The following is a 12,228-nucleotide window of genomic DNA, read 5'->3' on the forward strand; positions in this document are numbered from 1 at the left end:
CATGAAAACGATCGGATATATCAGTGTTTTACGATGTAACGTGGTCCGGTGCTCTCAGGAGTCGGTTCCTATATGCTCTGTAACAGATGGTCTGTCATGTACAGTGGCAGAGTCTCATTTCGGTGCAAGTCCTTTTTATAAATAAGGAAGCAAAGGTGTGTGTGTGTGTGTGTGTTGTGTGTGTGTGTGTAAGAGTTAGGCTTTACTTGTTAGTCAGTGTAGGCATTTATTCAGTTCAAATATGTGTTATTGTCATGATTATAGTTTAGAGCAGTATTGCCAAAGTAGGTTTTTACAATGTTACTGTAAGAATTAGGAATATAGAAAAACACAAACCTCATTATTTACTACACCGTATGAAACAGTTGTATAACTGATATAGTGTTGTAACGTGACTACAACACTATGTAGCCTTCTGTATAAAACTATATATCTACTACATAGTATAATATAATATAATATAATGAAAGAAAAACTTATTACAAACAAATCATTTAAAAAGGAAAAGATGAGTTACGGTTGTAATGTATCTTACTGTATCTTCTGGAGGTAACATTTGAGCTTGATTTAAATGCTTTGCTTCATTCAGATGTTATAAACGTGTCAGGGTCTCAAACTGGATCAACTTTAAGTATTAATCGAATCCAGCGTTGACTAAACCTGCAAACAGATCTTATCCGTCACTTTTGTATTCAAATGTATTTATGGCTGGCTTGATGCCCTTTCTTTTATTTGTACCATTCTCGTCTTTTATCTTTAGTTTTGTGTTGTCTTAATGTTTGTTTGTTTTGCCCGTGTAGACAAGGTCGCCATGCAAAAGTGCACTGCTTTAGACTACCCTGTATGAATCAAGGTAGCTTTAATGAACAATGTGTAGTGGCGAGAACTATTAGAGGTTGATATGCTGACATGTCACTTAGAAGAGTATAGGTTTGCATGACACAAGTCATTTATTTATTATTTCTAAATTTATCTTTAATATTCAAACACTTGAAAACATGTATCATGTCATCTAAGCTGTCTCTCATCTCATATCCGTTCATAAAATCCATAATAAAGTAAACACACAGTAATAAAGTCACCAATAATATTAGAACTCATGATTTATAGAAACCACTTTGTTTTGCTGCAGTTCATGATTTCTATGTAGGAAAATAAACGATTATTCATTTAAAAGATTTTTAAAAATCATAAAAATTCCCCCTCACCTGCATCTGTTTACATGTTTACCAAATCCAAAAGGTGTCCATTCAAGCATCTCAAATGACCACTCCCCCACAACAGAGCAGCTGTCCTCCCCATCCTGCAACAACCTGGAGGAGAGAGCGCGCAACTACATCACTGCCCCTGCATCCTCCTCACAGCGTTGGTCGCCATCCATCCCCTCTCCTCCTGTACCATAACAGATGGTGGGAACAACATTGCATCCACCGGGTACCACAACAATAGACCGCAGCATCCAGTCCAGACAACGCTGGCCTTGCACCATCATGCTCCTAGTGCAGCACTGCGTGAGGCTGTGAGTGCCGTCGTGATTCATTTCACGCGGTACCACCACCACCACGGCCACGGAGGAACCTTCTTGCGACTGTTTGGGCTCTCCATCGAGCGGGGAAGATGGCCGCTATGAAAATATTAACAGGCACGGGGCTCTTCTTGGCTTTCTGTGCGCTCGGGCTGCTCGCTATGGCGATTTGCACCGATTATTGGTACGAGACCGACGCGAGGAGACACCGAGAGAGGTGTAAAAACTATGCCAACAAGCGAAACGACCCAGGGTACATCTACATTTCAAACCACAACCTCCCCCTCCAGATGCCTCCAAAGAGCCTGGAGAGGAAAGGTATCGGCCCAGATGCTGGAGCTCTCATCAGGGGGAAGCGGCACTTTCTGGCCGCTGCGTCTGCCATGGAGTCTCATTGCAGTCGGCAGTTTAACTCCACCATCTCCGGGCTTTGGAGGAAGTGTCACCGGGAGGGATTCGACCTGGAGACCGAGGACCTTATTTACAAAGGTAAACACGAGCTGTCTGGCTTTTCTTGTGTGAACCAGGCCGTGATGCTCAGCGATGAGCTCACACCTAGCCTGACACAAACAGGATGGTACAGAGGCCCACTCTATCCTCTCACGTTACTGTCTGTCTGTGTTTTATATTTGAAGGTTATAAGCCTAGATACGGATGTGTTTTTAGAAAAAACTATTCTTTACTTGTATATTTCGCTGTCCATGGTGCTGAGTGAACCCCCTTTTACTGAGCCTCTCTAATGGCTGCTGCTCTATTTTCTCAACCCGTTTTGCCTTTATAAGAGACTAAACATCTTGTAGAGGTTAGTGTTATTTTATATTTATTCGTATGAAAGTCATTGATCAATTGGGTTTGCATTTTAGCCACAGAAGAGCAAACATAATGCACAGCCCTCCTCATTGAACAACAATGAGAAGCCATATTGCAGGCCTCACTTATTTATGCTAGACCTGATCCAGACCAAGGTCCTAAAACTGAGCAGACAAACACAGAAGGGAACCACTCTGTAGAAATCATGGGGGGCACAAGTTGTTGATGATTGTCAAATTATACCTAAAAACAACCCAGTGCAAGCATTGTCTCTCTCTACATCAAATTGTCCATTGTATTTCCCTCAAAATAATGAATAGTGGTGTTTTTGTTAAGTTTCACCATTAAAATCTGCAGTTTATGTAACAATACAATCTAATTTCATTTAATTAATAACACAAGGGCTCTTGATTAAATCATCTACAGTATAACACTTAACATTCTGCTTTTCAAAGACCATAACATACTGACAATAGTGGACAGTTAATGTGTATACGATGTATTATATCCACACATACAGTGTACATAATGACAACACTGTTGTTTTTGTTTAATTGGCTGTACCTCTCAGCCATACAGAGGGTATACTTTATGGTATGAACAAATGAATCCAATCAATACCTCTTCAACCTTTTGTATGCTTATCTTAGTATTTTTGCTGACATTGTCTCAGAAACAAGGTGTTGATTTAGTCCTGATTTTAATTGTGAGGCTGTACTTTGTCCTGTTATTTAACTGACTGCATACGGTCTAAACATTGCATTTGATAATCTCGTACACATAGTGTTAGCAAAAATATATATTACAAGCTTCAAAAAGTTGGTATTTGTTTGGATATTAATTGTACATGTGTGCATGATATTATGTCCACACCTTGTACTGTATGTGGTGATAAGCTACTCATGTCTACAATGTCATATTTACTATTAGTATTAGTAGCCCTAGAGTACTATGTGTAACCTAATGTATGTTTACTTATCCTTATCTGACTCTTAAGATCATATTTGTTCCTTTTCAATATTCATGTTTAGGGCCAATATATCCGAGCCATTTCATATCATATATTAATACTGTTTTCACAGATTATATTTGATGGCTAATGCATAATACATGTGGAAAAAATGTAATTGTAGAAGCTCAAGACAAAGTGAAAAATGGCAGCTTTCTTTTTTCTCCCAGCTTCCCTCTGTCATTTGCATGTTCACTACAAAGAAGATACATTTACTCGTGATATTAGCTCGTACACATGTCAAAGTGATACACATTTTGTTCATGTGTTTTAAATGTCCTAACAGAACCATACTCATCCGTTTGAAAGCATGATGGCCAAGTCACCTACTGTAAGAGAGATCAGATGTCAACAGATTTTTGTGGGACTACCTTATTTTAAATTATGTCAGTGCAGTTACAGGCAAACAATTAGTACACAGCCTTCAAGTGATGCAATTTACAAAACTGCACAGAAATAATTTTCTGGTGAAATTCGATAGTGCTCAGGTATAAAGGTGTCTGATGTTTGTCTAACCATGATTTACAGTCTTGGTGCTCACAGTGTTTTGACAGCAGGGAAATTAACACATTCTGCTGGTGTGGACTCATATATGCACTGAATAACTGTTAAAATAACACTTAAGAGCTTTTGAACACATGCGCCACATCTATATGTATATATATGTATATATATATGTATATATATGTCTTGAGTGTAGAGTGTCAGTGAGTGTTGGTCTTTGAGTGGCTTTATAAAGCCTTTTACACCCACAGAACTGTTGGCTGATTAGACTTCTGCTCAGATTAAAGGTGAGCGCAGAAAAATCACACGAAGTCACCAAAGTTAATCAGTGTACCAATAAGAATTATAAAGGTGTACTTTGTCACGCCCCAATAGGGACAACAAACTATCAGGAGAGTCAGGGAGATGTCAATCAATTACTGTCTGTGCTATGTCTTTTCCTAAACACTTTTCCTTGACCTCGATGGAAAACGTCATGAGGCCAAGGAAAGATCTGAAACACAATTCATAAGGATTTAGAGAACGAAAACCGCGTGCTAAGAGAATCCGACTGCACTTAGACAACGGCAGAGGGATTTGGTTTTTAAACAACTTCATTTATAACGCATTTAAAGTGGGTAGTCTACAGTAGCACACTAAATGCTGTATGCGTTTTTGACAGGCGAATGGTGCGTCACATAGAATTATACCGCAGAAAGGAATTGTGTGACGGCATTATCTCCTTTCCTTTCATAAAGGATGATCCAGTGATCCCAATGCTAAAGGAGATGAGAAAGGAAGCATTGAAGCTCCTTTCCTTAGCGTATTGAGAATTTGAACATGGCTGCCACTTAATACTTCTGGGTTCTTTCACTCAGTTGGGAACCTTCACAAGCAAAGAAGACTATTTGCAGCCCCACACTGAGAAGAGGACTAATAGGGCAAAATCATTTAAATTGTCTGTGTGAATCTACTGCAGGTGTGTAAGGGCATTTAAGTTTTGCCCACCATTTTGTCAGTTATAGTAATTAATAAACACAATTTTCTTATAAATTTCAAAAGTTGAGTCTTATCTTAAGTTACATTTTTCCATTACATGAAGCTGCATTTAAAGCAGCTTGGTATAGGAAGCTGAATTGATGATACAACCGTATTTAGATGTGATATACTGATGTCATATCAACAGTAAATGGTGTTATAGTAACCATGCAGTAGTTTCTATTTCACACATCAGTTTTCAGTGTGGTACAAGCTTACGTGTACAACAAAGTACCACAAATGCCCAAGGCAGCAGGCTGTAATTTGGTATCACATGTTGGATGTATCTATACATACAACATCAGTCGGCTTGGAAAACATGAAATATTAGGTCTGTTCATATAAACCTCTGTTTTTCAACAGTAGCCTTGGATGCCTCAGTGAAGAACATTTAGATCAAAGCCTAGAAACCTGACTATCCAAAGAAAAGTCCACTGAGTCGTTTAAAAAACGGTTAGGGAATTTACAATTATATTATCAAACCATTAAGATCCCAATACAAAAAGAAATATGTTTGACATGGTTATAGCCTGTTTGTTTGTTTTAGATATGCAAAGTACTGTACTTCGTTCGTCCTAAAAATGTGAAATGAAGGGATCTTTTGCTGGGAAATTATAATCTAAAGTAGTTGTGTGTCTTTACATATTGAGTAGGAGCTGAAGCTAAAATACTTGTACTTATATTCTGAATATATCGGACTCTGAATCCTTAAATGAGAACAATCAAGGTTCCTTATGTAGCCTTTGGTAGAATAATCTATATTGTTTAATAATATCCCCTTTAATAACAATGTAGGAGTGGTTGGGAACACGAGGTTAATAAGGCCATCTCAGTAAATTAAAACTGAGGGTGTAAAAATAAATATGAAGCTTTTCCGCCATGTGTTTATAATATTTCATAATCCCACAAATTGGGCAAAGGTTCAGAATGAGATTTTTGCTTAATTCTCATTTTTGTTAACTCCCTCTACTTGTATTAAAGATGTTTGTGCTCCAGTTATAATTGTCTCCATCTTCTCTTCACCAGGAACAATTCAAAGATGTACCCCAGTCAAGTATCACTACTCTTCGTCCATCTTACCACGAAATGTACCCATCAACATCACAAAGACCATACGGCAGGATGAGTGGCATGCACTCCGTGAGTCTTAAAGTGTTTGTCTGTCTTTATGAAATTGGTTGGTTGAGCCACTTATTATCTGTGCTCTGCATCTTTTGTGTGTCTACACATTAATTATTCTGCTTTCTGCTTCTACTGTATTCAATTAACAATTCACTTAATATTTAAGTAATACAAAGAGAAAGAAGATAAATAGATATAAATAGTTATAAAGATAAAAGGTTGAGAAGATCCATAATTCACCATATGATAACGGCCTAACTTTAAATATTCTTTAGGCAATAACCATTTAAAAATGTTATCCTCTTGACAATTGCATTCAGGGCTATAGTTGACTCAGTTCTCTGTGTATATGGGCGCGTTCCTCAAGGCTGAGTTTTGGGCCCTGCCTTATTTTCATTGTACATGTTTCTCCTTGATCACGTTATTTGCAAACATAGCTAATAGTCATATAAGATATTTGTGACATTTTAAGATCAAAAAAGTTGTGTTCTTACCATTTCAAAGACATTTATAAAATAGTGTTTATTTTGTCTTTTATTTTTTATTTACAGCCAAACTGGTGAAATAAATGAATACCATTATCTCCCTTCAGTCCTCTATAAATCTTCCATCTACAGTAGCATCAGCCAGGTTAACTTAAGATAGCACACAAGTGCATATTACCATAATCCTAGCCTCTTTACATTAGTTACATGTTCATTTCTGAATTGTTTGAAAGATTACACTGCACCTCACTCCTAAATATGTATCACTGACCTTAAAAGCCCTTCTCTCCTACATCTAGACTCATGACCAGAGGTTATCAGGTCATCACTATTAGGAAGCTATTATCTTTAGAGTGGCTTCTCTGAGGACATTAGGTCCAACAGATCAATGTCTTCTTTTAAATCTCCTCCTAAAACACTTGGATAGGCTTGTATTCCTTACTTGATATCCTTGTCCAAATAAATAGTGAAGGAGTTGTTTAAGCTTGGACTGCATCAGTATGATTTAAAGTTTTGAATTCAGTGTTGTTGTGAATCTGCAATGAAATGTTAATCTTTTAAACATGCTGTGCCAAAGCCTTATCTAAGCTGTTATTCTTATTCTTGTTATTCTTGTTCTTATTCAGTAGTATTTATGCATACCCAAACTATATACTTTAGATAGCTCTATACTTACAGTATTACTGTTTATGCCATTATCATTCATTACAATGTTATTCTTTCTTGTAGCATATTGGGGTAAAGCTAACTACTACTGGTTCTGACTACAGGGAGAATAGAGACAGTGTTCGATGAGAACACTTCTGAATAATTCATTCAAGTTAATTGGTATTATAATCTAGACAGTTTTTTAATACGTGACCAGCAGGTCAACAGAATATGCAACAATCTGAAATGTTTCCCAAATATGTATAGATGTAACAATGAATGTTTACTTGGGTTTAATCTGAGAGGTTGTCTTTGAAAACGTTCCTATTTATTTAAATAATACTAGTGCCGTTTAAGGATTACACATTTTCTGATTGACAGTACAATCAAGTTATGGTATAATTACATTCCAATCACCTGGTTGGTTAAAAACATTTCAGTGTGGTAGATTATTGATAGTGATAGATGCTTCACCATCAGCTCTGTAGTTTGACAGCAACATATTCCAGATTTACCACAATGCAAAATTGAAGTCATTCATGAAAGTCCTCAGTTTTACTGTTCACTGTTCAGTGGTAACGTTTTCACCTCTGCCTGCAGATCTAAGAAGAATGACGGCCGGCTTTGTGGGCATGGCCGTGTCCATCATTCTCTTTGGCTGGGTCATTGGAGTGCTGGGATGCTGCCAACAGCATGACCTCATGCAATATGTAGCTGGGCTACTCTTTCTCATGGGAGGTACTGTGAGAGCACATATGCCCACATCCACACACACAAACATGCAGACAAAATCCAATTTTATTCAATTTCTGTATTTATTTGGTGACAGCTGAGAGCATCTTTGGGCTAACATGAGATAGTAGATCAATGCCCTGCAGTAACATGATTCCTGTCCTGCAGTAAGATGCACAGTACATGTAGGACTTTAATGATCGAACTGGAACCATTTTAAATCACTGCTTTCCTCTTCTGCTCACACAGGAACATGCTGCATCATCTCCTTGTGCACATGTGTGGCAGGAATCAACTTTGAGTTATCCCGCTACCCCCGCTACATGTACGGCCTGCCTGAGGACATTAGCCATGGCTATGGCTGGTCCATGTTTTGTGCCTGGGGGGGTCTCGGTCTCACATTGCTGGCTGGCTTCCTCTGCACCTTGGCCCCTTCCCTGAGCACACCCACTCGCACAACACCCCATAAGCCGAGGCAGGAGAATGGAACCGTGTGACAGAGGCGTCGTGAAGCGACTGACCCACCGAACGCACAAACCGCACCCTTCCAACCTTGATGTTTAACTCTGAAACAGTTTTTGTCTGATCACCATCTCACACCACCCTCGACATCGCCATCTCCTTTCAGTGTTCAGTGTGCCTGAGTTGTGACAGAAGGAGAAAAGTAACGACAAACTTCACACACCTAATCTTAAAAATCCCAGAGGGACCTCCAGGAACACCAAGACTAACACCTACAGTAACGTATGACTGGAGCATGGCTCTCATAGCACAAATAAGATGTTTTTTTGGTTCAGATGTTTGACATGCTGACTTTATGGCGATCTAAAGGTGACTGTTTTCTCTAAGGAGAATTTGTCTTAAAATGGTGCTCTCTTAAATACATAAAGCCACACACACTCCCACGCAGCACGCATGCACCCGCACACACACACACACACACACACACACACACACACACACACACACACACACACACACACACACACACACACACACACACACACCAGCACATGCTTTTCCACACATGCTCAATTACTCTGGATGAATCATGGGAGAAATCCTACAAAAGGAAAAAAAAACACAAACATCAGGCCAGAGCATCTTGTCAGCATTCCTCTTTCAGTCGAGTGATGTGCGCTGTGTTATTGTTCGTAATGAAAAAAAAAAGATCTGCCGTTGACTGCCCATTGCTTATCTTTAGTGTAGCACACTAACTGATATCAAACATGAGCCCCGGAGGTAACGTCTGCATCCTCTGCAGAGCACAAAATGGATCTAGCAGCGTGGTCAGTTCGATAAAATACACTAAACTAAATCTGCATTGAATAGAAAATCGTTTGATGCTTCTTTAAAATTCTATATGTACAAATGCATCTCTATGTAGATCCAGATCATTGTTTGTGTAAAGTAGATTTTGAATAAGAATGTTTGTTTTCTGTTTGTTTCGAGGTGACGGCTGACAGGAGAGGATAAAGAGTTACAGGGTGGTGCTAGGAACATTAATCCATTATTGGATTCAGCAGCGTAAGGGTATTTTGTGGTACCAAACTGACAGGCGCAACCCGGTTGTTTGCTGATAGAGCAAAGAATGAAACCAAACTGTGGAGGAAGTATTTGATTACTCCATTGTTTACTCTCAATATTGGTCAGCCTATTTGTGTAGCAAGCAAGTTGAGCAATTTTCGAGAAAACAAAATGCAACTTCAGTAAATCCGCTAAAAACAGAAACACAAGCTGCGTTCCAAATCCTGCACTTATATTAACATCACATATTGATAGAGGGCCATGTGTCATCATGTCTTGACTCAAATTTGGCTCGGTAATGACAGAAACAAGGAAACAAACAGAATATATGGACATCTTTGTTCCCTAAATGCAATGTGCACTCGAAATGGAGGAGCTGTTTTAGAAAAAAAACATACGGACGTATTGAATCCATGAAATATATTTGATTTTAAACTTTAAGATTGACGAATGCATTCCAAATTCCCAGTTTGTGGAACACATCTTGTATAATTTCTTGAGCAGTAAAATTTGTACTTACTTACAAAATGGTACACTGTATATTATATAGTGTGCATACCTTTGTGATTCAAAGATTGGATAAAACATACCTCCAAAATTGGTGATTAAAAAAAATCACAAATAGTCATTTAGAAAAGACTGCAGTGATGTACATTAAAAGCTGTATTGCAAATACACACTGTATACTAATTGTGTATTTTAATTGGGTTGGGCTCATACATAGAAAATGCCTTAATTGTTGTGTTAATGGACAACATTTAAAAAACAACAAAATAGCAATCGGAAAACAGAGTTATACATTTGTGGGGAAAGAAAAAGTGATTTAAAATTGGAAGTGCCATTTCAAATGAACAGTTGGACAGATGTGTGGTGCATACCCTGAATTGTGTGTCATGAGTACAAATCAGTAAAATACAGCAGTTTTTGTGTACTAACTTACATAACTGAAGACTTTATATATGTATTATGGATTGGGCCACATGAAAGGTTTTTAAAACAGTGTTAAGGTTGTAAAGGTTAGCATAAGAACTCACAGCAGCCAGTTTTCTGTTACGCAAATATGATTTTTCCTCCCCGACAGTCATTAGAATTCATTTATATTGAAGTTTTCAAGTTCACTACAAGTTCATGAAACAAGAATATTACAGCCATGTGTGATGACGTTTTTATAAATTGCTGGAGATGAGTCATGAGATATTCTATCAGCTATTAACTTTCTTAGAAAAAAAAAAGGTGTTATGTGTGTTGACAACACTGTGTGTGATGTTCAGTCCTTTCACCATCACCATTAACCTCCTCACGAGGCTACCACTTTACAGAAGTCGAGGAAATTAACTGAGGCATGATTGAACTGTATCTTCAGTGTCTTGTTGAATCTTTGCACTTTGCTGGGTCTCATAAAAGTCTGTGAACCTGAAGTCTGAGCAGGTGGAGTTTACATTATATGTTTGCAAGGTCACATACAGGAGCAAAAGATGATCAGAGCATGTAATAAGCACCCCGGTGTGTCTTTTACAAAGAGTTTGGGTTTATACCAAGTTGTGTGTTTAGGGTCAGTTGGTCTAGGCTCTTATTGTGAAAATATTTATGCCAGAAACAAGGACATACCATAAATATAAAAATATTTATATCTATGGTCAATACACTAACAACCGAGTCAGTGTATTTTCTGACGTCCTGCGACTCACAGAATGCAATGCTATTTGGTGTTTTGGTTTTATAAAGTTTTAAGTTCACACCCAAGCTGATACGCAGTAATACAAGTATTACTGTAAGCAGTAAACTGTAATGTATAAGTACATGGTGCAAGTATAATGTGTTGTTAGGACTGAAGCACAATTGCACACAACTCTTACTCAAAGTTTTTTGTGTATTATAGATGGGAAATCTGACTTTTCCAGTACTGATGTGCCACCCCTGCACATGTGCAGGACTTTAAAAAAAAGTATTACAAGCAAAAACTTCAAAGCACATATTTACGCCCCCATATCTCAAATGATAAATTCCAAGTACACCAACAACATAACAATTTCTGTCTTTCAAAACAAAGATTTTGCCATTGATTGGATTGAGTTTCATTAGAGGAACAGTAGCACACAGTAGCAAGATTAACACAATATTAGGAATTATGTGCTTTAGAAAACAAATGAGGTCAACACAGTGTAACAATGTATTTGAAATGGTTGTAAAATCCCTCTCGTGAGGCAACTTCCTGTGTTTCATGAGGAACTTAGAAATGTACTTAATGAGAGATGCCCTGTGAAAACGCCACCGTTTAGAGTGGCACTTGTTTTAGTAGCACAGCTATTATTTTCTACAAGTCATTTATACTGATTCAATCCACTGCAGATGTTATGTGGGGACTAAAAAGACATTAGTCTTGCATGATCTCATTACAGTTAATTTCTTTCAATATATTAAAACTTGTGTCCATTTTTGATTAATTTATTTTACTGAAATAAAACATGTAATTACTAAAGTGTTGTGACTTTCTATGTTTGCATTCTGCAGTTTTGCTCTCCAAAGTTGCACACTCGTCTGTGACTCTTGCCCGCAAATGTTCCTTTTATCTTGAAAAATTGAATATGCGAGTCTCCAAATCTTGCAGATGAGGCAACAATGTGTGTAGCGCTGTACTGTCTGTAGGCATGAGGTAGTTTATGGAACTGAAAACAGATTTCCAGTCCAGCTAAGTCCAGGAGACGTCGCCAGCACCCTCCTCCAGATAAGCACGGAGGCTTGGCCTTTTGTGACTTAGGACATGGTGCCATCTAGAGGGAGGGCTTGATGTTTTGTGTCTTTGCCTCTTTAAGGCTGAGGTGATACAATCTCTGCTACAGGCTCATAAT

General features: G+C 38.1%; 1 protein-coding gene across 1 annotated transcript; it reads left to right on the plus strand.

The window, feature by feature from the left end:
* Positions 1-1,358: 1,358 nt before the first annotated feature.
* Positions 1,359-11,858, plus strand: tmem276b (transmembrane protein 276b). Its single transcript, XM_029428670.1, has 4 exons — positions 1,359-2,014; positions 5,892-6,005; positions 7,721-7,858; positions 8,102-11,858. The coding sequence occupies exons 1-4, from the start codon at positions 1,618-1,620 to the stop codon at positions 8,347-8,349; spliced, it is 897 nt and encodes a 298-aa protein (XP_029284530.1). The 5' UTR covers positions 1,359-1,617; the 3' UTR covers positions 8,350-11,858.
* The last annotated feature ends 370 nt before the right edge of the window (positions 11,859-12,228 follow it).

The sequence above is a fragment of the Cottoperca gobio genome, chromosome 3 (assembly GCF_900634415.1).
Source record: "Cottoperca gobio chromosome 3, fCotGob3.1, whole genome shotgun sequence".
Lineage (NCBI taxonomy): Eukaryota > Metazoa > Chordata > Actinopteri > Perciformes > Bovichtidae > Cottoperca > Cottoperca gobio.